This window comes from Oryctolagus cuniculus, chromosome 3 (genome assembly GCF_051225735.1).
Source record: "Oryctolagus cuniculus isolate XC-2025 breed Fujian yellow rabbit chromosome 3, ASM5122573v1, whole genome shotgun sequence".
Classification (NCBI taxonomy): Eukaryota; Metazoa; Chordata; class Mammalia; order Lagomorpha; family Leporidae; genus Oryctolagus; species Oryctolagus cuniculus.
The window spans coordinates 24,214,183-24,240,741 of record NC_142869.1 but is presented as its reverse complement, the minus strand read 5'-3'; the positions used below and the strand labels follow the sequence as shown (position 1 = coordinate 24,240,741).

Sequence of the window (26,559 nt, the reverse complement as noted above, 5' to 3'; positions counted from 1 at the left end):
ATCCTTCACTGAACACTTACATATGCATCTGAAGGTTATAAGAATCTTTCTCTGTAATTATCTTATTACATGCTATGTGACTATTGTATTTTCTTATTTAACTCCTCCAACAGTGCCAGAAAGTAGGTAATGCTTTATCCTCAACAAAGCACAGAGAATTAAGTGATTTTCCCATATCACAAAGATCAAGCTGGGACTTAAAAAGCGGAACGTTGACAAAGGTCTGTGGTTTAATCAACAGGTTCTACTTGCATTTCTAAGAATTTTGATTTCTTGTTGGTAAAATGGAAATGACAATAATGAAGCTGTCAGGATTGCTACAAGAATTAAAAGATGGTGTCAGAGCTGTGGCACAGCAAGTTAAGCTGCTGCCTACAATGCAAGCGTCCTACATGGGCATTGTTTTGTGTCCTGGTGGCTCCACTTCCAGTCCAGCTCCCTGATAGTGCTCCTGGGAAAGCAGCAGAAGATGGCCCAAGTGCTTGGGCTCCAGCCACCCATGTGGGAAATCCAGATGGAGTTCCAGGCTTCTGGCTTCAGCCTGGCCAAGTGCCAGCCTTTGTGTCCATTTAGATAGTGAGCCAGCAGATGGAAGATTCTCTCTCTCTTTCACCCTGCCTTTCAAGTAAATAAATAAATCTTAAAAAAAAAATAAAAGACAACAGTACCTAAAAGGTATCATGGTCATGGTTTTTGTTATTCTGTTTGCTCAGACTCCCAGTTCAAAGGGAGAGGAGAGGATTTTACTTTAGACCATTCCTTTGTCTCCAAAATCTAATCTCAGTCTATCCTACTTACTTTCTCTTCCTGAATTCTTCAATTAGTGGAGGTTTAAGCTTATGATTATAAAATAAACCATACGTATGTCATTGTAAAAATTAAAAGAATAAGACATGAAGGAGAAGGGAGGGAGGGAGCATGAGCAGGAGGGATGGTAGGGTAGGAAATCACTATGCTCATAAATATTTATATATATAAAACATACATGAAATTTGTTCACCTTTTATAATAAAAAATTGAAAAAAGACATATTCATTCTTATCCATTTTTGTTTCTCAAATGTATTAGTGAGAGTGCCTACTGCTTTTTATAATTCCAACAACCATATAATTCTTGTTCTTGCTCCAAATTTTTCTCATGCAGATTTAGACTTCTCACACAATTTGATTAATATACACAAAATACCATGTTCCTATTGCCATATGTCATTCTTAACTGCTTATCAGATAAAGAAATCCCAGTATCTTCAACCTGATATTTGAGACTATGGATGTCTTGGTCCTATATTGCTCATTCATGCTCATTTTGCATCAGAATCTGATAGAACATGACAGGAGCACTTCTTTTTTCTTTTTTTTATAGATTGATTTATTTATTTGAGAGGTAGAGTTACAAACAGAGAGAAGGAGAGACAGAGAGAATGGTCTTCTATCTGCTCATTCACTCCCCAAATGGCCACACCAGCCAGAGCTGGGCAGTCTGAAGCCAGGAGCCAAGAGCTTCTTCCAGGTCTCCCACATGGGTGCAGGCTCCCAGGCACTTGGGCCATCTTCTACTGCTTTCCCAGGCCATAGCAGAGAGCTGGATCAGAAGAGGAGCAGAGTCTGGCACTGTGGCTCAGGGGGTTAAGGCCACAGCTTGCAGTGTCAGCATCCCATATGGGCACTGATTCGAGTCCCAGATGCTCCACTTCTGATCCAGCTCTCTGCTATAGCCTGACAAAGCAGAAGATGGCCCAAAAAAGCAGGGTAAGATGGCCCAAATCCTTATGCCCCTGCACCCACATGGGAGACCCGGAAGAAGCTCCTAGCTTCCCATCAGCTCAGCTCTGGCTATTGCGGTCATTTGGGGAGTGAACCAGCAGAAGGAAGACCATCTTTCTCTCTCTCTCTGGCTCTACCTCTCTCTGTAACTTTGTATTTCAAATAAATAAAATAATTTTTCTAAAAAAAAAAAAAAAAGAAGAAGAAGAAGAAGAAAAGCAGCCAGGACTTGAACCAGCACCCATATGGGATGCAGGTACCACAGGCAGAAGTTTAGCCTACTACACCACAGAGCAAGCCCTGCATTTCTTTATCTATGGGGGTCTGTATGTGTGAGGGACTGCTGATATTGGTGAGAAAGACAGGCTTAGGCACAGGACTCAGGAAGGAGATTACTGGTCACAGACATGAAACAAAGATATAATACTTAGTAAACTACAATTACAAGGGAGGTGAAAATCTAGTATACAGATTCTGGGAAGGGTTCCTGAATTAAAATAACTCCATTCACCTTACAGCTCTATTACCATGAATTTGGTTCATTCTCTTCCTTCCCTTAAAAACACTCCACCCTTCTCAATGCAAATTCACTTATACTTTTAGTCTTCCTCAGAATGCAGCCTAAGTCCTGCTTAAAATATTAAATTTTGCCTAAATTCACTCTCTTTCAAAGATTTTATTTTTGAAAAAAAAAGTGTGATTGTAGAAACTTTTTGCTAACAGAATTAATTATGTAAGAGTTTATGGGTTTATAAATTACAACTTGACCACTGGTATTTTATCTAAGATCCCTGTGTCCTTCTCCTTTAGATTCCACATGATGCTATAATAAGTGAGTGTGTGTCTGAAGAATAACTGAGTGCTCAGGGGTGTGTACATCAGCATGTCTAGAAATCTGCAGAACAAAAGCAGGGATTACAGTCAGGACACTAATACCTTAAACAGCCTCCCTAATGCTTGATATTAACCTAATCCTACTCTTGTTCATTTGCATTAGGTATTATTTGAGCTGAATTTTGATACTCTGCACTAACACAGCAGAATCTGAGAGGTTTTTGTTGTGGAGGTATAACCCCCAAACTGAACCTGCCTGTAAAATTCACTGGGTATCTGCTGTTTCCATTCTGGATTGTATATTTAATGCCAAATTTCAACAGAAAAAGGCAAGTCAACAAAGTTAAGACCTTAGCTTTAGCTCATAGTATACTTCTGAAAGGAATGTAATCCATGTTAAAAAAAAAAAACTTCTGTAACTACTTTATGATTTTCATATCTTTGTTTATCATAAAACTAAAACTAACTTATTAAAGCCAAAAGGATTCAGTATAGGTCAGTGTTCACAGTAGTTAGGTTCAATTTTGGTACAAAATTTTTCCAGAAAAAAAATCATGTTACAGTTGTGTAGAGAGATGTAAGAGACAGTTGTGTTTTGGCATGTGGAACCCCAATTTATTTCACTTTCAAAGCACAATACTTCTATGGGAGGAAATCCAGATAATCCACTTACCCTTCTCATACCCTCTCCAACTTTACACTCCTTGAAAAGACTATTCCCAAAAAATGACGCCATGATATAAAGCTTAATTTTTTAGAATTCTGATGTGTGGTCATCATAAATCTTCTCAAACATTGGGAGTTTCATATCTTCTGTAGCCTCAGTATCCATTTTTTGAGTTTTTTAAAGTATTACTTTTATAGATTTATTTATTTATCTGAAAGGCAGAGTTACAGAGAGGCAGAGGCAGAGAAAGAGAGGTCTTCCAACCACTGGTTTACTCCCCAAATGGCCACAACAGCTAGAGCTAGACTGATCTGAAGCCAAGAGCCAGGAGCTTCTTCCAGGTCTCCCATGTGAGTACAGGGGCCCAAGGACTTAAGCCATCTTCTACTGCTTTCCCATAGCAGAGAGCTGGATCAGAAGTGGAGCAGCTGGGACTCAAACCGGTGCCCACATGGGATACTGGCACTGCAGGCTGCGGATTTACCCACTACGTCACAGCATCAGCCCCTATCTTTTGAGTTTTAAACACAATGCCCTTTCAATTAATATGGCAAAAACAATAACCTGCACAAAAGGCAAGCACAATTGCTGTAGTCCTCACTTTTTTCATTGACTTGTGAGTAAATCTGAACAGGCTTCTTTATAGCTCTAGCCTTCAATTATTGTTGTGCCAAATTCATTCATTTGCCCAATAAATATGTGTTAGGTGACTAGTGAGTACCAGGCAACATTCCAGAGAGTGATTCTGCTAGCTATGCCAAAAGCAAGGTGAGAATTTTTAATAGACATGAGTGATTCTGTTTGAGGGATTACACAGCGAGTGTAAAGAGGATGTGTGTGGTAAAATCAGATTAAATCCTGGCTTCAGTGCTTAGTGAGGTCTATCACTAAAATCTCTGATAATAAATATATTTATGAATAGTAATAACTCAAAAATATTTAATAAATGCTCCAATGTACAGACACTGTGCTAGATCCTATAGTGCAGCATGGCCCAAAATACAAAAGGAGTTGGCCATGTAGGGCTGGATATTTCAAGCATGTTTATGCATGCTCTTATTAGACCACTGAATTTTATTATTCTGTGGGGTGGTTTTAAAATGTATCCACAGAATTTTTAGTATTTTTCTTCAAAAGGTACAGTCTAGTTCCTTTGCCTTTGAACATGGGTCAGGCTTAGTGATTTGTTTCCAATGAGTAGACTATGGAGGAAATGTTGTTTTAACGCTTCAAATGGTAAGTCACAAAAAAGGATAGCTTCTGATAGGATTTCAACCTTTTTATATTATATTAGGTGAAATCAGCTAGACACAAAAAGGCAGACACTACATGATCTCACTCACATGTGGAATCTAAAATGTTGATCTCCTAATAGAGTACCTAAAACTGCCTAAAATGCATAGGCGTGAAATTGACACTTTGAGAGGTGATAATTTGTAACAGTCCTTGTCTCAAGTATTGAGGAACAATTTTTTTTGTTTTTTTCTTCATACTATTTGTTGAACTTTTTACTTAGTGTAGGGTTAATCTTACAAAGTTAACTGAAAATAAAAAACAATGGGAGAGGGAGAAGGAAGAAGGGTGGGGGTGGGAGTGGGAGTGGGAGGGAGGGTAGAATGGAAAGTATCATTATGTTCCTGAATCTCTATATATTAAATACATGAAATATTTATACCTTAAATAAAATTTTAAAAAAGAAATTGGAAGTAGAATGATGGGTACCAGAAAATGAAGAAAGGAGAGGGCAAGGGCATGGTGAGGGAGTAGTTGGTCACTGGGCACAATGTTGTAGTTGGATAGGAGGAGTATGTTGTGGCACACAACAGGGTAACAATAATGTATGGCATATTGCAAAGTAACTAGAACAGAGGATTTTTAATGTTCTTATCACAAAGACATGTTTGAGGTGACAGATAAGTTAATTACTCTAATTTGATCATTATACCATGTATACATGTACCAAAGCATTCTATTATACTCCATAAATATTTATCATTATATGTCAATCAAACATAAAATGGAACAATACCACCACAAAGAAATCCCAGCATCAGGAGAATGTTGAACTATAAAACTCCAGTGACCCACCCTCTCCTTCTAAAATGCTGTCTTTGAAATTAAGAGCCAAAAATACTGTAGAATGTTTGACTAAATTCTAATCGTTGTATCTAACATTTATTAATGAAAAAATAAGGTAAGATACAATCTTTCTTCAAAACTAGACCAAACAAAACCTGAGAGGAGAGCTTCTGCCTATTTCTTGGACTGGCTGCTCTGGGGAGATCCAGAAAGTGCCCAAGTACTCGCACTGTTGCTTCTTGTTACTAGTAACTGGTCAACAAATATTTGAGTGCCTCTTATGTGCAAGAGCTACACTACTTTTCCCTCATATTTAAATAATACATTTTTTAATTTTAAAATTTTTTATTTATTTGAGAGATTCGGAGAGAGAGAGGTGAGAGAAAATGCTCCCATCTTCTGGTTTATTTTCCAAATCCCCACAATGACCCTTGGGAATGTGAAAGGTAGGCCTCAACTACTTGAGCCATCACTGCTGCCTCCTAGGATCCAAATTAGTAGGAAGCTAGAGTCAGAAGCTAGAGCCAGGAACTGAATTCAGGCATTCCAATGTAGAACTCAGGCATCCTAACTGGAGTCTCAGGTGTTTTTTAAAATGTATTATAGGAGGCTGGTGCTGGGGCATAGCAGATAAAGCCGCCACCTGCAGTGCTGGCATCCCATATGGGTGCCAGTTCGAGTCCCAGCTGCTCCACTTCTGATCCAGGTCTCTGCTATTGCCTGGAAAAGCAGTAGATGTTCCAAGTCTTTGGGCCTCTGAAACTGTGTGGGAGAACCGGAGGAAGCTCCTGGCTCTTGGCTTTGGATTGATGAAGCTCTGGCCATTGTGGCCATCTGGGGAGTGAACCAAAGATGGAAGACCTCTCTCTTTCTCTCTCTGCCCCTCCTTCTCTCCCTGTGTAACTGACTATCAAGTAAATAAATAAATCTTTAAAAATGTATTATAGCACACAACACTTGTGTTTGCTCACTCCACAATTAGACTGTCAGAAACTTGAGGACAGAAAGCAGCCCTGCTGTTTCCAATCCCAGGCATAGACATGTAGAATATGACTCTCTGGAAACATCTCTTATCCTCTCCAAATAGGGCTTCAATTTAAAATTAGTGAAAAGATTTTGGCATTCCTTATTATCTATGAAACTAGAAGCACAGTGTTACAAAGGCAGGGTAGGAGCACTTGTTTACATGGAGTTGGGATCCCCTGGGCATAGAATTTAACCATGAATCGATTTAGAGGAACACCTGTTCAGGAAGCTGTGAACACTCCCATCCACAAACATCAATCTCGCAAATACTCTGCAAGGAGGCATTTTCCTCCCCTCAAATATCCTGAAAATGTTATTTTTCATATAATATGGAAAATAGTGTGAAACTTCTGAAATCCTGAGGAGTACAGAGAAAGATCGGTGCTGAAATGAGGCAGTGAACACTGGCAATCATGGAAATGCTGCAAGGTAGCTCAGGGGAAGCAAGTTCTTCACTGACGTTATTGAAAGAATGTCAGGAATTCACTGGTTCAGTTTTACAGTGGTGAGCTAGTGAAAAATGCAAATCATCTTTTTTTTTTTTTTTTTTTTTGACAGGCAGAGTTAGACAATGAGAGAGAGAGTCAGAGAGAAAGGTCTTCCTTTTTCCGTTGGTTCACCCCCTAAGTGGCCACTACGGCTGGCATGTTGCAGCCAGCGCACTGCGCTGATCCGAAGCCAGGAGCCAGGTGCTTCCTCCTGGTCTCCCCTGCGATTGCAGGGTCCAAGGACCTGGGCCATCCTCCACTACATTCCCGGGCCACAGCAGAGAGCTGGACTGGAAGAGGAGCAACCGGGACAGAACCGGCGCCCCAACCGGGACTAGAACCCGAAGTGCCGGCACCACAGGCGGAGGATTAGCCTAGTGAGCAGTTGCGCCAGCCTCATCTAAAATTTAAAATAAGAGTTGGAAAGAAAGGGAAAGCTAGCCTCAAACATTAAATTGCAGAAAAATCGTCAGGGAAGTTCTTTTAAATGCGATTCCTGGTTCTCAACACCATACCACACACTGCCATCTCCATCTCTTCCACCACTGTACCAGAAGGCTAATTCAGAAATCCTAGGGTAAGAGCTTGAAATCTTTCAACACACATGCTTAGATCATTGTGATTAAGGTTGAGTGATCCTCTGGCCTCAGAATCAGCCCTTAAGTTATTTGGATCCGGCTAAAAAGCCCATGAGAGTATTTCAGGCATGGAAAGCCAAGACACTCTAGCAAAAAAAAAAAAAAAAAAAAAAAAAAAAAAAAAAAAGAATGACCTAAATGAAAGATCTCTGTGAGTGAGATCACAGCGGAAAGAATGGGCCATCAAAGAAGGAGGTACCTTTCTCTGAAGGGAGGAGAGGACTTCCACTTTGACTATGGCCTTGTCTGAATAAGATCGGAGTTGGCGAACTCAATAGGCTTCCATAGATTGGCAACCCATGACAAGAGCCTTGGGTGATTACTGACACCATAAATAAAAGTGTCAATTGTTAAATCAACAACAGGAGTCACTGTGCACTTACTCCCCATGTAGGATCTCTGTCCTTAATGTGTTGTACTATGCAAGTTAACGGTATAACTAGTACTCAAATAGTACTTTATACTTTGTGTTTCTGTGTGGGTGCAAACTGTTGAAAGCTTTACCTAGTATATACTAAATTGATCTTCTGTGTATAAAAATAATTGAAAATGAATCTTGATGTGAATGGGATGGGAGAGGGAGTGGGTGATGGGATGCTTGCTGGTGGGAGGGAGGTTAAGGGAGGAAAAAGCCGCTATAAACCAAAAGTTGTACTTCGGAAATTTATATTTATTAAATAAAAGTTTAAAAAAATAAATGTAAAAGAAAAAGGTCGAGTGGGTGACTACATCTGCTTAGAACTCATGAGGATAGAGAAAAGACAAAGAGGAAAAGATCTTAGTAATTCTCTGATTCCTGTATTATTTTCCCTTTAGTGAGTTGCATTTCCACTCCTCAGATTTTTACTAAATTGTGTCAATCTTATTTGCATGGTTGAAAATCAGAGGGTTATGGCTAATCTAGCACTGAAAACCTAAGTAATACAAGGAGTAATTCCCAATTTTTAAAAAAGAAATTAAATTAAAAGAAACCTCTGGAAAGAAAGAGATTAAAGACAGGAAGGTTTAAAAGAACTAGAGAAATAGCTAGCTAGCTGTGATGGAGATGTCTACAGATATTTCAGCCCCAGGGCAGTTCCAAGATAATCAAGAGATCATGAGAACAAAAACTGAAGTGTGAGTCTTCAAACCAGAATCCCATGCCCAGTTCAAAAACCAGTTCTTACTTCTTGGAGCCATCCTCCACACAGCTGTACTTCCTTCTAAAACACCATTGGATTACAAGGGTCTTACTTAAGTTGTGTGTATGCAGATGTGTCAGAGTGTGTCTTTGGTAAATGCATGGAAAAACATCCCAAAGAAAGTATCCTAATGTTAACAACCATTCTCTTTAGATAGCAAGATTATGTAAGACTCCCTCCTTTTACTATGTGTACAGTTGCATTACATTATTTATTCTTTAAGTAATGAGCATGCATATATATATATAAACTTTTTAAATCAAATTAATTTAGCAAAAATTCCAATGGTTTTGCATCTCCTTCAAAATAAAGTCCAATACTTCTGGCACAGACTAAAATATGTGCAGATTTATCTTTCAAAACTTTCAATAAACATCCTACTCTGGAAAACAAAAGAGACTCCAAATTCCTGGCAGGTCTAACTTTGTGATGTCCTGTGTCCTCACTCTTGCCAGTCACTCTGTAAGGTATGCAATGACACCAGTTGTCTAGCAGACAAACTTTTATTATTCAAGACTCATATAAAGACATAGGTATTCCACATAAAGCCTTTCTTGATATCCACAGCAGTGTTATGGGAGACACATTGGACCCTGAAGCAAGAGAGAAATTGGTAGTATTGATCATGATTTTAGACTTTGATATCTTATTCATTATGGAGTTTTGGCATTAATTTTTGTTTTTCATAATATTGTGTTGAAATATGATTGATCTTGATTGCTGAGTTTTTGTCGTTCTTTTAGGTTTTGCGCTGCATTTGCCTCATTTGCTACAGCTCTTATCTAAGGCAGAGTTGTTGACTCCCTTTTCTTTGCTCCTTCTGCTCTTGGTCCCACCTCCCCTGCAGGATTTTCACACTGCACTACCATTTCTAATATACCTATTATTCTTTCCTATATACTTGATTGCTATGAGAGATCACGGCTTTCCTGATCAGCACTTAAGGTGCCTGACAGATGCCCTCAGTTTGCAATGATGTCCACACTAAATGTTGTGTAACTTCAATCAAGTCTCTTAAATTTCCTGGGTCTCAGTTTCCTCATCTAGCAAATACAGGATACTACATTATCTTAATTAGACTCAATCATCGGTGTTATACAGACAGACTCTGAAAGTGGTGGTTTGATTTAGGATATTTACACGTCACAATGATACAAAAGTGACACACATTCAGTAGAAACTATTCTTCAAATTTTGAATTTTTCTCTTTTTCTGGGATGGTAATATCTGATATGGGACTTATGCTGCTGGACAGCGGTATTGACCTGCAGCTCCCAGTCAGCTACATAACCACAAGGGAAATAACCCACTGTCTACAGTGTACTGACTAGGCTGTGATGTTTGGTAGGTCAGGTGTATTAAATACATTTTCAACTCACAATGTTTTCAACTTACAGTGGTTTTATTGGGACATAACCCCATCATAAGCTGAGGAGCATCTGTACATCTTACATGTGTAAAATAACAAAATATAAAAAATAACACTGATACAGTTCTTACTATGTAGAACTTTTCTAAGTATTTAACAACTGTTATCTCCTTTAATTGTCACAACAACTCTATGAGGTAGGTGCCATTATTAGCCCTGATATTCATGAAACCAAGGCTCAGAGTATCCAACAGACTTGTCCAAGGCTTACATTTTGACTTGGGCAGTCTGGATCTAGAGTTGGTGCTTTCAACCTCACATTGCCTCTCACAATAATAATGTTATATACAAATATAAAAGCACATAGCGACAGAAAGATTTATGTTTGAAAATGTAAAAATAGTATAGATCACTCTAATTCTAACCCACAGAACTCAACTGACCAGAAATCCAAAGAACTTTGCATGCTGTGACATTTCTTCCATGATGGCTACTTTACTCTAAAAACACATTGGTTCATTTATCAAAGACAAAGGATCTGACGTGACCTAATCAAAGAGAAAGAAAAAAAAAAAAACTTGAATAGTGAGAGTAGCAAAAAATAACTAAGGTTTGCTAGGCCAGATTTCCTGGGCAATGCTTAGAAAAAGGTTTAATAAAAATGTCACTTGGGAAAATATGGTTAGCCAACCATGTAACCAGTCCCTCACCTGTGAAACTGTGTCTGCCTCAGTACTCCCTGGTAAGTGAAGAACAATCAGTTGAAATTATTTTCTTAATCCTGGCTCTTAGATCCCAAGGGATACTGGAAACATCAAATGATATCGGCAACCTCAACAAGTGGTGTTATACTTGTGAGAATGTTATGAATGATTAATTGCCCATCTTTCCCTATAAGATAGACTTGGATGTTAGAATGTCATATCTGAGAGTAACAGGAGGCCAATGCTCTTTATGAGGGAGGGAAAAGTGAAAAAGAGTAAAATCAGAAGACATATGGCTCCCAGCCAATTTTGGTAAGACAGTCAACCCTGGGAAGCATGTAAGGTAGATAAGGAATGGATAGAAATTTAAATAAAATAAAATAAAATAAAATAAACCCGTTATTGTGCAATCCATATCCTTTACTCTTTTTTTTTACTTGTTAAATTAAGGGTTTTTTTTGTCCTTCAAATATATTTCTGGTTCTCTGATGCAATTCTGTGTCCTTAGCCTATGAAGCTATTAGTTGAGAAATCTTTTCTTCATGTTACCTAGCATTAGGGTGTGCCCAAATGTATTGTATCAGAGTCAGGTCAGGAGCTGCAGGGGATGGAGGCGTGTGAAATTGCCAAGAGGAACCACAGCCACACCTGTGTAGGACTGTGATGGAACCAGGTTCACTTCCCCCCTACTCCTGCTTGTTTTGGCCAGCTCCATGCAGAATGCCAGAGGAAACAGGATCCCAGTCTAATCCTCATCTGTTTCTATGAATATCACAGAATTTTCCTCCACATTGCCCTTATAGGATTGGTAATGATTTAAAAACATCACTAACTGCTGACTTGCTGATGGAAGAACCAAAGGATAGGGTTCGGCTGTGACATTCAAAATGGGTCCCAAAATTTTCTAGAACTTCTCCTGTAAGAAGAAGACTGTAAAATCTCCCACACAAAAACCTCTCCTATGAATTTTAACCCCTTCAGTCTTTGGGAGGGTAACTCTTAGGTGGACCTTCTGGTGGAGAGGAGTGGCAGGTTTTCCCAACAGAAGCATTACAGATACTTTTGGTAGAATAGTCAGGCACTCTTGCACCTAGGAAGTAAAAATCAAATCAAAAAAAGCTGACAACTTGCCCCTTACCAATCTCATGATCACCATTTTTACTATGCACCTTTGAATGAATTTTGTAGTCTAATTAAGTCACATAAATCTTGCAAATTTTGTCTGTTATGTTCCCTATGTTAAATACTAAGCTACATCAGATATGTGAATGATGTTATGATGTGATTTCTGCTGGTACTGCTCTATCTGTCCGATGAATATGTAAAGACTGAAGCAGGAAGCTTGCATAGATCAATATATGTCAATACATCAACATGAATGGTATAAAGGAGAACTTATTGGAGTTAAAGTGATTCTGTGAGCTTCTTTTAATAGGCTCTGAGATGAAATATGAGAACATGTATCAAAGTGGGAATAAGCATGCAATATGTGGAGGACATTTAGACACCTCCTCTGTAGGTACAGAAAGAACACAGTCACTCACAGATACTGAATCATCCAGGCATGAGAAAAATTGGATCTTGAACCAAGGGGTGGACATGAAGGCAGGAGGAACTCCAGGACGCATTTCACAACACGAATTCTGTCATAAAAGCCAGTGGGTATGAGAGGCCAGGGAAAGGGAGGAGTCAAAGATGACTCAGGTGTTTCCAACCTGAGAAACTGACTTGTGTGGCTGGGACTCATGAGAATGGAGAAATAAGATGCGGCAATCCCCAGGAAAAGATGCATAATAATGAGTCCTGAGCCTCCCAGAACAAAAACCTATATAAATTCTGAGCCAGAGTTATTTATTATGTGTCCCTCAATTATAAGGATTAAATCATAGTGTGCTGGAGAGCAGGTACACCCTTGGAATCCTGTCCTGAGGCACTTGCCTTCACTTCCATGGAAACTCGTTACTGGAAAAGTCAGCAGCTGGAGTGAGGCAATAAAAACCTCACTCTTCCTGCCTTTCACAGCCTTCTCCAGTGGGATGCCTCACAGGTTCTTCCAACGTAAGACTACACAATACTTTCCTCTGTACAATTCAGATATCACAGGTAAAACGGCATTTATGGATCCCACCAATTGATCAATAATTTCAATCTCCCACCTCACATTTCTTCTATACCTTTTAAAAGCTGCTGATAAGTAGGAAAACCAATAGCGTTCATTTTTATAGCTATGTTGAGTCTTTGTTACTAATAATAGGTGGTATAAGGAAGAAAATGAGATGCTATAAATTCAAATGAACTATTCCTCAGGATTGCAATTACTGGCACCCTTGGCCTGGATAAAACCACCTATCTGCTATTATACCTTGGTTAAAATGATGACTCAAGGGGTAAGTGTTGACACAGATGCTAGACACCACTTGTGATACATGCATTCCATATCACAGTACTGGGTTCAAGTCCCCGTTCTGCTTCTGATTCCAGCTAATGTACACCCTTGTAGGCAGGAGGTGATGGCTCAAGTACTTTGGTCCCTAACATTACTGGGGAGATCTGGATTGAGTTCTAGGCTCCTGAGTTCAGCCTAGCCCAACCCCAGCTGTTGAGGGTTTCTGGGGAGTAAACCAGCAGTTTGAAGATATCTCTCGCTCGGTCTCTGTCACTCTCTCTCTCTCTCCCCATTTCAAACACACTAAAAAATACAAAAAACAAAAGAGCCACCAAGGCTCTGGCACATGGTAACTATATGAGCATTGGTAAATTACTTAACATCTCTATGTCTCAGGTTTTCTGCTTTAAAACAGGGATAATTATGTAGCTCAAAAAGATGCTGTGAATATTAACTACAATAATATATGAAAAATACTCACCACAGTGTCAGACATGGTAAGGTGCTTAAAAATTTCACCCCTATTATAATTTTTATGCATCCCTGAAGACAAAAGATGTGCTTTGGAGGTCAAAAGACAAACAAGATATTTTGAAAGATCACACATTTACCAAAACTGTTGAGTCACATTTGGATGGATGGCATTCAGTATGACCCCATAATAATATAAATTTGCTTATACTCAATGAGCAGTTGGTTCCGACCATCCACCATCCTCTATTTCCAAATGTAGAATAGGCTGGATTTCATACCCTCTGAAGGAGCAGGAATGTTTAAAAGTGACAGCCTTGAGATTTGAGGGTTAGTGTCAGTGAATGATGATATTTGTACAGTATAATTTCACTGTGTTTTTTTGTGAAATTACACTGTCCCATTTGAAAAAAATCTTTTTTTTTTTTTTTTTTGGCAGGCAGAGTTAGACAGTGAGAGAGAGATTCAGAGAGAAAGGTCTTCCTTTCCATTGGTTCACCCCCCAAATGGCCACTACGGCTGGCACACTGTGGCCAGTGTGCAGATCCGAAGCCAGGAGCCAGGTGCTTCTTCCTGGTCTCCCATGCGGGTGCAGGGCCCAAGCACTTGGGCTATCCTCCACTGCACTCCCAGGCCACAGCAGAGAGCTGTACTGGAAGAGGAGCAACCCGGACAGAATCCGACACCCAGACCGAGGCTAGAACCGGGGGTGCTGGCGCCGCAGGTGGAGGATTAGCCAAGTGAGCCGCAGCGCCAGCCAAAAATCTTTCATTAACATCACAGAAATGTGACTCCTTGTTTGATATGAATGCATTTTTGTTTGTCTATTTATCTCATTATGGCAAGGTTTTACTACTCTGGAAAAAAATTAGGAACTGTTTCTATGGACTTTTATGGGTATGCATGTATTAGAAGGAGACAAAAAATAACCTTGCTGCATTTCACATCTGGATTTGGTATAAATACATTTTTTGGAGTTTTATGTTTTCTTGTTTGTTCAGAAGCATGGGGCTTAAGCTTGCCTCCTGACAAGTCATTGCATGTACAGATTGCAAGAGGTTGGAACTACTTCAAACTTGGCACCTCAGCCCATTCCCGGCCTGTGTCAACGAGAAGCATCAAAGCCTGCCAGCATGGTTAAGAAGCTTTCACTTCCCGGGATTCATCATTGCAGAGGCTGCTTACCTAAGCCAGTTGTCACAAAACAAAAGGGAATTGGCAAACGCACATGGTGCCAAAAATACATATTTTACTCTGGACCAACACCCACAGTGGCAGGGACTGTAGTGACTTCCTTACCCCAAATCCAGACGTCCCCAGATGCCCATTAGTCAAAAAGATTATGGAAGGAGTCTTTTGAATCATTATTTATAAATGATTTATCAAGTCCTGCAGACCTGCCTAGCTCTGCTCAGAGCAGAATGTACCCATGGGATTACAACCCCCATTCTCACCATGGCCAAGTTTCAGCTAGGGCTATAATCTAGTTTCATCTTCAATTCAGTTTGGCCCAAGTAGCCCTGTCACCCAGAAAATATTTTAACGCTTTTACTCTGGGCCTGATTTCTATGATACTAAAACTACAATGACATGCAAAATCAGTCAGACAGAGGTAGCATTCTGTATCAAATACTAATATTGAAGGCAATTATGATTTATACATTATAATGTACCTGTTCATATTTCTTGATTTTATGATAGAAAGCAGAGATGCTTATATTCCTAATTTCTAATGTATTGTTCTTCTTTGAATAAATCTAAATGATGTGACATGAAAAATTAATATTGAGTACTAGATATAAAAAATATGAGTACATGAGCTTAAAACCAGATTCTGGAGTCATACTGCTTGGGTTAAAATCCTGACATCACCATTTAATAACTACACAGTCTTGGTCAAGTTAATTAGTGTTTTTGTGCATTTGTTTTCTCAACTATAAAATGAATAATACAGTCACCACCACTCTAAGTATATGAGGTCAAAAAATATTTATTTTTGTTAGTATTTATTATCAGCCAGTTCTAATATTCCAGTATAATAAATATGAGAAACAAAGGAAAACAAGGACAATAAAAAAAAAACAGAATAAAATTACTTAAATTCAAACTGTCAAAATTATTCCATATCTACTATGAATGAAAAAAGTAACTGCTTCTATAATAGTTTTAGATGCTCTAAATTATCTGCAGAACAGCACCTCTGAGTGTAAAATTGATTGTAACAAAAATTGAAACCCTGGGCATAATTTTTATTCAGTTCTTACTTATCTAAATAATAGTAACTAGACCAAGGAAATATCCATATGTGAGAAGATGAGACATGATACAAAGCTCATGGACAAAGAATAAGGGAAAATAGTTTTCAAAACCTTACTCTTCTATCCCATGTGATTGCTATTTTGGCAAACTACAATCTCTCTGGGTTCCAGATTTCTTATCTGTACAGTGAGAGAATTCCTTCCAGTTTTGATAATAAGCCAATAAATTATTTTAAAATATTTATTTATTTTATTTTATTTGAAAGAGACAGACAGACAGACAGGAGAGAGAGAGAGAGAGAGAGAGAGAGAGAGATACAGAGATCTCCCATTGGCTGTGCACTCCCAAATGCCTACAACAGCTGAGGCTGGGTTAAATCAAAGCTAGATGCTTGAAACTCAAGTTACATCTTCCGTGTAGATGCAGAAACTTAACTACTAGAGCCATCAACTGCTGGCTCCCAAGTATGTGCTAGCAAGGAGCTGGAATGGGGCATGGAGCCAGCACTTGAACCCAAACACTCCAATATGGGGGTACCCAAGCAGCTGTTTAACTGCTACGCCAAATGGCTACCCCAATAAGCTGTTTTTTTCTTTTTAATGAGACTCACATGATCTAAGAGATTAGCAAACCTACCTCCACTGTTTTTAACTATCCCATGAGTTTTTTTCCTCTCCTATCCACAAACACAATTGTTTCTCAGCTAATTATCACTAGAGTATAATAATAGGTGCAGAATGAAGAATGGTCATGCATCTCTTCAGATGCTGTGTATCATTAGAGCCCTCTGCATTTGATCTGGGAGCACATGTCACATTGTTTCTCCACTATTTTATTCTCTTCCCAATGTATTGGAATTATAAAAGCTCTCCATGATTTTCACCATAAATTTCTTAAATGTTATCAGGTACCATCAGTTAGTTAAGAGAAAAAAAAGTCTGAACATTTCTCACTCACAGACTTATATTTCTCTCTTGAAATTTCACAAGTACTTTATGTAACTGAAAAATCCTTAAAAGCAAGAAGTTTATGAAAATAAGTTGTTGAAAGGTGCACCTAAATTTCTTCTATCACTATCATTAGCAAATCTCTCAGAAGTATCTTAAACCAGAACATTTCAGAGTATTTTTCCTACTTATGTGCTGAATTACTACTTTTGAAATCCAAGCATTATTTCTTAATTCCTGTATTTCCAAGATATACAAGAAGACACAAATTCCAACAGTACATAATGAGATTGATCTGTTACAAAGAACTAATATTCAATGTACGAACCATGCTGTCTTTCTAAGCAACTTAATAAAATTTCATCAATAACTCAGCATCATGAACTCTACAAAAATCCTTTAGAAATAGGATGTTAATCAAAAGTAAGGAATTATTTTTTCTAGCATCCAAGGTTTAAATGCATTATCAGTACACATTGTATACATAAATATGTATAATTATTGTTAATGAAAAAAAGTTTAAAAAAAGTTTAGGTGCTTTACACTGAGTTGACATTTGCTTTGGAATTATCCTATTACATATGATTCAAGTTATTGTGCCATGGCTCTAATCTTATGTTTTGGACCAGGTGTGTAAAAAATATCTATTTTTAAGTCATTAGTTCAAGTTTTTTTGTTTTGTTTTTTTTGGTTTTTTTCCTCATGCAAATTGTTTAACTCTTTACTTGTTAATCCTATGTGTGTAAAGTTAAACTGGAAACAGATCTCGGTGAAAAATAAGAATGAGAGTAGGAGAGGGGGGAGGAAGAAGTGTGAGAGGGTGGGCACTGTGGGAAGAATCACTATATTCCTAAAGTTGTATTTATGAAATGCATGAAGTCTGTATTCCTTAAATAAAATGCTTCTTTTGGGGGTAAATATAAATTTTAAAAAGTCACTAGTTCATTACTCTGTTTAAAAATAACTCAGCAGTGTATTCTTTTATGTTGGGAATTTTCATACTTCAACTGATATACAATCTGATTTATAGAAATCAGATTTATAAGAATTTTTTGTAGAGTTTGCTGTTTTGTGAGACATGAAACATCTAACTTGACTATAACTCCGCTACAGAAAAGATTGCAGGATCGGTAATGCGGCACAATAGGTTAATTCTCTACCTGCAGTGCCAGCATCCTATATAGGCACTGGTTCTAGACCCAGCTGCCCCTCTTTCAATCCAGCTCTCTGCTATGGCCTGGGAAAGCAGTCAAAGTGGCCCAAGTGTTTGGGCCTCTCACCCACATGGGAGACCTGGAAGAAGCTCCTGGCTCCAGATCAGTGCAGCTCTGGCCGTTGCAACCATTTGGGGAGTGAATCAATGGATGGAAGAGCTTTATTTCTGCCTCTCTCTATCTCTCACTGTCTATAACTCTACCTCTCAAATAAATAAACAAAATCTTAAAAAAAAAAAAAACAAATTGCCTCCAATGAAAAAAACAAAAGCAAACCCAGCATTGGTCAAATCACTAGGCTTAAAAAGCTCTTTTCCCTCAATTCTGAGGACTTTCTGCATGTTCTTTCTGGATCCAAAATAAAATAATGAATCAAGTTGGGCATTCTGCCCACTTCAGAACTTGGCAATGATGAAATGTAATTGAAACAGCACTAATTAGAAAACAATCTTCTTTTATCTTAAATGTGTTGACACATTTATAGCACTCAAATATCAGCCATGGAGAGATCTTTATAGTTCTCTAGATTTCATTTACAGTTGATTAAATACTAGTCTACAGTTTCCATTGCAAAAGTAAAGGAAGGGCCGGCGCTGCGGCTCACTAGGCTAATCCTCCACCTGCGGCGCCGGCACTCCGGGTTCTAGTCCCAGTCTGGGCGTCGGATTCTGTCCTGGTTGCTCCTCTTCCAGGCCAGCTCTCTGCTGTGGCCAGGAAAGGCAGTGCAGGATGCCCAAGTTCTTGGGCCCTGCACCCCATGGGAGACCAGGAGAAGCACCTGGCTCCTGGCTTCGGATCAGCGCAGCGCACCGGCAGTAGCGGCCACTTGAGGGGTGAACCAATGGAAGGAAGACCTTTCTCTCTCTCTCTCTCTCTCACTGTCTAACTCTGCCTGTCAAAAAAAAAAAAAAAATAGTAAACAAAGATCTAGATTGATACTGCTTCTTATTTGTGTTGTGTATGCCATGATGTGTTTTATGATATGCATAATAAATGAGTTAAGAGTTTAAGAGTATTAAAATACATTCTGGTTCCTACTTTATATTTGTCTCCATAAATATTATAGACAACTTTTTGGCCAATTTGTAAAACTAGGGCAGAAAACCACAAATACTTCCCAGTAGAAACACCATTCAAAAAAAAATAAGTTTTAGAATGACAAAATAGAGTTGCACCAAAATAAATTTTAACTAGAATCCAAAATAAGGGGAACAAACAAATCTCATTTACTTACAGGTTGCTTTTGCTGTTGGAGGAAATTTTGTTCTGGTAATAGCCAAAATTATGAAAATAATGACTGGCCATAAGATTAAAACAAGTGTCCAAAGCTGTAAAATAAGAAGAAGAAATGTTAAGTATTTTGCTGAACCAGAAAACACCACTACAAACCCTGAGTATAAGAAGTATGTCACTATAGAATTCCAACAAAAGTCAGATAGTCGATTGTCTGTAAATATTAGCAACAGAAGAATATGAAATTTTTATAAATCTAAAAGACCTGTATGTAAACACAAGAATAATTTTTTTCAGGCTTAAAACCTTGAAATGATCTTTTGAAACCTGCTTTCCAGTCACCTTTGATGACTGCTCTAAGAGGATTGTCTTAAAATTCAAATCTGACTGACAAGTTCCTACTTAAAATGTGTAAGAGCTTCCCAGTTGCACGTTGGATAAGATTCAGTTTTCCTAAAAAGTCATATAAAATTCAACATAATTTCAACCTAGGCTTACTTTACCACTTTTGTCCAGTTATACAGTCAGATGGGTAATCTTCAACATATTCCAGAGAAAACTTCCAATATAAACATTCTATGCTCAGCCACAAAGACTTGTGTGCATGAAAAAAAAAAAAAAAAAAAAAACCTCCAGTGTGACACTGGGAGATGACTTGATCAATATTATTGAGTAAATTAATGAATGGATGGGCCAATCAAATAATTGAATTAATGAGTGAATGAATAAGTAGGTTTTTGAAGTTCTATGCTACCCCTATACCACTACAATTTCCTGCTCCTTCTATCACAGAACTTAATGCTGTAGTCAACAGTAACATTGCCTGAGCCCCAAAATAAGCTGGCAGTTCTTATATGGTTTCCAGCATCTTAATCATACCTGAATTTCCACTTCCTAGTGCAAAAGAGGTGCTCAAAAAACGTGTACTGCATTGAAATTTCTATTAGAGAAATTTTGCTCCAAGGCATTTCAATAACCCATTTTTCTCCTCATGTAGACACAATTCAGTTTGAAAACACTAACAGCTAAACATTTTATTTACTTACACAACTGGCTCCAGAGCAGTGAAAAATTCATACACTCAGTAACATTAACTGCAGCATGCAAACAGAGTACTCAAACCAAGCCCTAGAGCAAACACTTGCCTATCTTGAAGAAAGTTAAATTTGGAGCTTTGTCCCTGTCTGGTTATGCAGACTTGGTTTCTTTCCTCTCCTACTTTTCAGAGTCAATTGACTCTGCCAAATCTCAAACTATCTCCTGGGGGCTCTTCAACTCTCCAAAGCAACACAATTCAATCACTGATTCTTAAGTAACTCCTAACTTAAATTTTCTACTGAAATCTCTGTTTGTGTCTAAGAGTGCTGTTCTTGCTGGTGGGCTTGTCACCAACTTATTAGACTTCGGGCATAAGGGCAATTTTTTTAAAAATAGAAGTAGTTCATGACAGAGCTAACGAATCTTCAGGTGCTTGATTGTATCATAGCAGAAGGGCACACACACAGGTTTCACAGCTTAACCTAAAGCAGTGCTTCTCAAAGATGAATGTATATATAACATCGTTTGGGGATCTTGTAAGCATGCAGGTCTGATTCAGTAGATTTCAGGTGGAACCTGAGACTCTGCATTTCTAGCAAGCTCCCAGGTAGGTAACGGTGACGCTGACAGTGTTGGTCTACGGACTATTTGAGGACAGCGGATCTCAGATGTATTTGAGCACTTCACAAAGTTTGTGGGAAAATAGCACTAAAAGATAAGTTCATGAGGTTGGCACTGTTGTGTAGCAAGTTAAGCTGCCACCTGCAGTGCTGGGATTAGTTATGGGCACCTGTTCCAGTCCCAGCTACTCTTCTTCTGACCCAGCTGATAATGGCCTGGGAAAACAGAAGATGGGCCAAGTGATTTGAGACCCAGAAGAAGCTCCTGGCTCCTGGCTTCAGCCTGACTCAGCCCCAGCTGTTGCAGCCATCTGGGGAGTGAACCAGTGAATGGAAGATCTCTGTGTCTCCTTCTCTCTCTCTCCATAACTCTGCCTTTTAAAATAAATAAAATAAATCTTTAAAAAGATAACTTCATTTGATGTGAAAATTTTGAGATGCATGCATATAAAGGGTCTTCCAACCTTCATGGAAAATGAACATTATGGAAAAACTGCATGAATTTCAACATTTTTACTGCAAAGTCAACTCATCTTTAAATTCTGTTTTTCCATCTCTGAAGGACCTTCATATGCCCATGCCACCCTACGTAACTACCAGGATTATTTATAAAGTACTGGAATACAGTTATTGGAAGATTTCATTGAGATAATCTAATGTATTGAATTCCACACATTTGTAAATCTAGATAGTAGAAAAAATATATTTTTATTTTCTGTAATTATAATTGAAATTTATCAGCTCCATTAGTAATGAACATAGACATTAAACCATAATGTTATTAGAAATATCTGTGACTTTGTCCCAATAAAAATGGTAGAAAATTGGGGGCTGGTGCTGTGGCGTAGTGGGTAATGCCACCACCTGGAGTGCTGGCATCCCATATGGGCACCAGTTCAAGTCCCAGCTGCTCCACTCCCGATCCAGCTCTCTGCTATGGCCTGGGAAAGCAGTAGAAGATGGCCCAAGTCCTTGGGCCCCTGCACTCACATGGGAGACCTGGAAAAAGCTCCTGGCTACTTACTTCAGATTGGCGCAACTCCAACCGTTGCGGCCATTTGGGGAGTGAGCCAGTGGATGGAAGACCTCTCTCTCTCTCTCTCTCTCTCTCTCTGTATAACTCTGACTTTCAAATAAATAAATAAATCTTTAAAAAAAGGTAGATAATTTAAAATCAATTAAAATTATTGCAGATACCTCAAAGTGCTATTTACAGTTACCACGTTAAAATTGCAGTAATTATGGCTTCACTACTAGAGCTTTTATTTAATGATTTTATAAAATTTACTTTTCAATACTTTGATAACTGAATTTTAATATAAGTAGTTTTATTTATAGTCTTATTTGCTTTTATTTTATTTTATAAATTTAAAAAGATATTCCTAGATGGGACATAGGCTTGACCAGATTGCAAAAGACAGCCATTGAATTGAAGATGCTAAGGACCTTTGATCTCATCTAACTCCTTTTTTATTCTCCTGGGTAATAAAGGTTAGATTATTTGTCCAATGGCAGGTTCAATGGGAGACAAGTATATTAATCTCAAGACAAACACGCCATGATTTTTAAAAATAATTATCATGCTGCTTTGAGGAGCAGAGAAGAAAGCATTACAGAAAGTGTAGTGGAAAAATATGTGTGCTGCAGAAATCAAAGCTATGTTCTGATCCTAGCCTGTCTCTGGTATACTGGAGAATTAGAATCTGTTCTTCAAAAATCCTGGATATCAAGTACTATTTTTATTTTGTATGACTCCTATGAAATGCAACTATAAAGAAGACTGAATAATGTTTGTGGATTTATATTTTTTGTATTTGAAGCCATAGTTATATTTTTAAAGAGAACAGTTGCCTGAGTAGGCTTAATGCCCTATAGCTAATTTTAGGAGCTCTATTCATTTACTATGGCAAGCTCATGAGAATCCAGTGATGGAGATCAGCTATATCAACACAAATATACATCCACATTCAAATCAAAGACATAGATTGTAGGATATTTTTATGCTGTCTTTTGATTGGTCTAATTTAGTGGTTTCATGAGAGTGCACTGGCAAATTTTAAAATTAATTTTAGACATGTTTTAAACCCAAATATAAATCAGAGAAGTTTAAGGCAATTTAGATTCTGTCAAAGGTAAAAACCACAACAAACTCATATACAAATCTATCATCACAAGGTTTCCTGGGGATTCAAGGTCACAGAGGTTTGCAGAACACTTCTGCATACTATATTTTAGAAGGGTAATAAATACAAAGCTCTCCACACTGTGATCTCAGGACTGTTACGGTTGACAAATTAATTACAAAAGAAGAAATAAACAAAATTTAAATTTTCATAGCAGCAGGATTGCTCTCAACACCATTCTAAATATTATCATAAACAACCTTCAAGCAAATGCAGTGTCAAAAGATTCAAATACTAACCCAATGAGCCATGACTTCTTATTTGTTTGGAGAAAGGCCTAATATATTGCTTTCACACCTGTATATTTAGGAACTACTTGAGAATTTTGAGAAAATCAGTTTTTAAACATTCAGCCTTTTCACTAATATTTTAATTATTTCATACTACCAGTGAACCTTATTTGCATACCACTCCGCTAAATTCTCAACATCTTGGGGTGTCTACCCACTGAGTCATTTCCAATTCCATATTGGGCCCATGGCATTTGTGTTCTTTAATTTCTCTAGGGATTCTTTTCTATTGGGCTGTCCAATTCTGTTCTCTTTTTCTTTTCCTTCCTTGCCTGTAAAATTCAGTCCAGAAGTGTAGGTAGCTTCTAGCAAGCTGAGTGTCCACACTGGGACTGGGGGAGCCACAGTGATCCAGTGAGGGAAGCATATCTCCAGCAGGATGAGAAGTTTGCTGGCAGTGAGAGGACCCAGGTACAGTGGAGAAGCATAAAGAGGACAGAGGCAGTGACTAGAGCGTGATTTCCTGTGGGGGAGGTTGACCAAAAAAGGATACATAGTTGCCACTAGAGGAGCCAGGATCCTCACTATCCATCAAAGGAATTAGAAACATGGAAATAGAGAAACCAGAATGAACACTGTAATGTCAGATTAAAATTAATGACATGGGCTTGAATGCCTTGCCTCCAAAATGTATATGGAGCCATAATATGTTGATACAAACAAGTGTGTATAGATCATCTTTATTTCTTTTCTGCTTTCTGAATCTACAATTTGTTGTGCACTTTTTTTGTCCCAGTCCTAAGAATACCCATTTCCCAAGAAATGCTAGCATCTTTTAGGGGACAAATATGAGAACATGGCCACTGGGATGTAACTATTTCCAAGCCTGACAGAGGTAGAGAATATATGCAGAAGACAGAGGAACAAAGATTATAGATGAATCATAATACATAGATAGATGATAAATAGGTGATAGCTAGATGGATGGACAAATGGAGGCAGATTGAGAGATAGAAATGTAATAGATATACTGTTCAGAGATTGTTTAAAAATGAGGAGGACACATCTAAGGACATGATTTGGAGCATAAATTTAATCTACTAGCAAATTTAAATACATAATAATAAAATAATATATATAATGAATAAACTAAGAACCCATTGACCATTTAGATATAAATGAATATATAAGGAAATGGATAAATGAATTGAAAGCTTAATGAGGAGTGGGATGTGTACACAACCTCAAAATATTTCCTTACAAAATGAAACAAATTGACATCTTGTACCACCAGATGTGACCCAATGGGAAGAAAACATACCATTTCTGGAACATTCTTACCAAGAATGAATACCCTGACTCTACAAATGAGGAAATCACAGATTCTCTAGAAAACAACTGAGCTTTATGGGTTCAAGAATACCTGGGCCATAAAACTCAGGAAAGACTAAGAAACTGCTTCCTCGCAGGAGATCACAGACATGAAAAACGGATGCAGCGTGTGATTCTTGTCGCTCCCCCTCTTAGTGGAGGAATGACACAAGACCCTGCGCTGTTCTTTTGTCTGCTCGGCCCTTCCCGGGTTTGCTGCTGGTTCTTCCCGGGTTGGCTGCCGATCCTTCCACCTCCGTGGAAGGGCTGCTCCCCCTGCCACTTTCCCCACTTCTGCGGGGGAGCGGCACACCGCCAGCCGGCTCTCTCAGGGGCTGCTCAGATGTTATCAGGATGTTCCCCTTAGATGTTCCTGGTGCATGTTGTCTCTCTCCTCCTTTATAGTCCTCTTCCACCAATCCCAACTCTGCTACCCATACGCCGAGTACGCTGCTCTCCTCCAATCAGGAGCAGGATCAGCTCCTGCAGGTTACTGGTCGAACTGGAGGCAGCTGTGTAGAAGTTGTTTACTCCTCTCCCAGCGCCATATTGTGGGAGAGCAGATGCATAGAATAAGTCTTAATTCCAGTAACTTAGTCTAGTCCGAGTTGCTCCCCACAGTTCTGAACAGGCTCTCGTCACTATGAAGGACACAATTTTAACAAATGGTGAAGCTTGAATTGAGTCAGAGGATTTGATGGTGATACTGGATGATGTTTGTCTAAAAGGCACCCTAAGATATCCGAGGTGATGGAGCATCCATCTCAAAAAGCCGGAGAAAAAAGTTCTTTGCACTGCTCTTGCTACTTTACCTGATATTTGAAATTGTTTCAAAATACAAAACTCAGAAACGATTTAAAATATCTTTTCATCTCTGTTTGAAAATCTGGAATCAATTTTAACAAGGAAGCAAAAATGAAGGGATTTGAAAAGAGATCAAGGGAAAGGAACTCCACTCTGTTGCACACAGGTGTTAAGTGTGGGAACCATGATGGTACCAGGGCACACTTCAGCAGCCTTGTAGTCAGTGAAGCCATCCACTCAAATTTATAATTTTAAATATGAAGCAGTCCTTAGAAGCAGACCTAAATCCACTCAAAATGTTTCATTTAGAGTTGATCTGCAGTAGCTACAACTGACTTACATATCTAGTAACACTTGATTCTGCATGTGCTATAAGACCTACTGTTTCAAATCTTTAAAAAAAAATTTCCCAAATCCAAATTTTCTGAAAAAACCTTGGCAAAGCATAAAATTTCAACTTTGGGTCATTCATATTCCATTACCTTACCATAATTCTTCATGCCCTACTAATCCATGTGATTCTATTTTTGTTCACTATGGTTATTTTTTCCTATCAATTTCCTGGAAATGTTAGAAAAGACAGTAGAATCCAATGAATAAGCTTTTCTGTATATTTTAAAATTTGAGAAAACTTTTAAAATTTCACTTGGAAATTCCATGAATTATCATAGCCCCATGATCCTTGAATAGAGATCACAAACCCTGTACTCACGGAGGTGTTCTGTTTCTTGCACACAGGTTTTGTTGCTGTTAATGATGTGTGAATTTCCTTAAATAAGGCATACATTCTGTAGTTATTAATACATGGCACACTTTTCTGCTGCCTTAAGTCAGCATAGTCATGTTGCTCGTCTTGTCCTTAGAGACATTTGAGTTCGTGTGCCTTGTGCTAGCGTGGTTTGAAGTTGGTTATGTTAGAACTGAATAATACTGAATATCAGCAGTTTCTCAATTTCAATAGGGTTTACTTAACCTAACTTTGAAAACATATAAGGAAAATATTTAGGGTGAAGGTTCTCCATTCTTCATCATGGAATCATAGTCTTGGAGAGTC

The 26,559-nt window shown here is 38.4% G+C and overlaps 1 protein-coding gene across 1 annotated transcript in view; it reads right to left on the bottom strand.

Moving 5' to 3' along the window:
• Positions 1-26,559, bottom strand: part of ABCA12 (ATP binding cassette subfamily A member 12) — a 183,905-nt gene that overhangs the window by 149,181 nt on the left and 8,165 nt on the right. Inside the window, exon 2 of the mRNA XM_051848234.3 lies at positions 19,261-19,354. Within this exon, the coding sequence (XP_051704194.2) occupies positions 19,261-19,354 (94 nt within the window). The remainder of the gene's footprint in view (positions 1-19,260; positions 19,355-26,559) is intronic.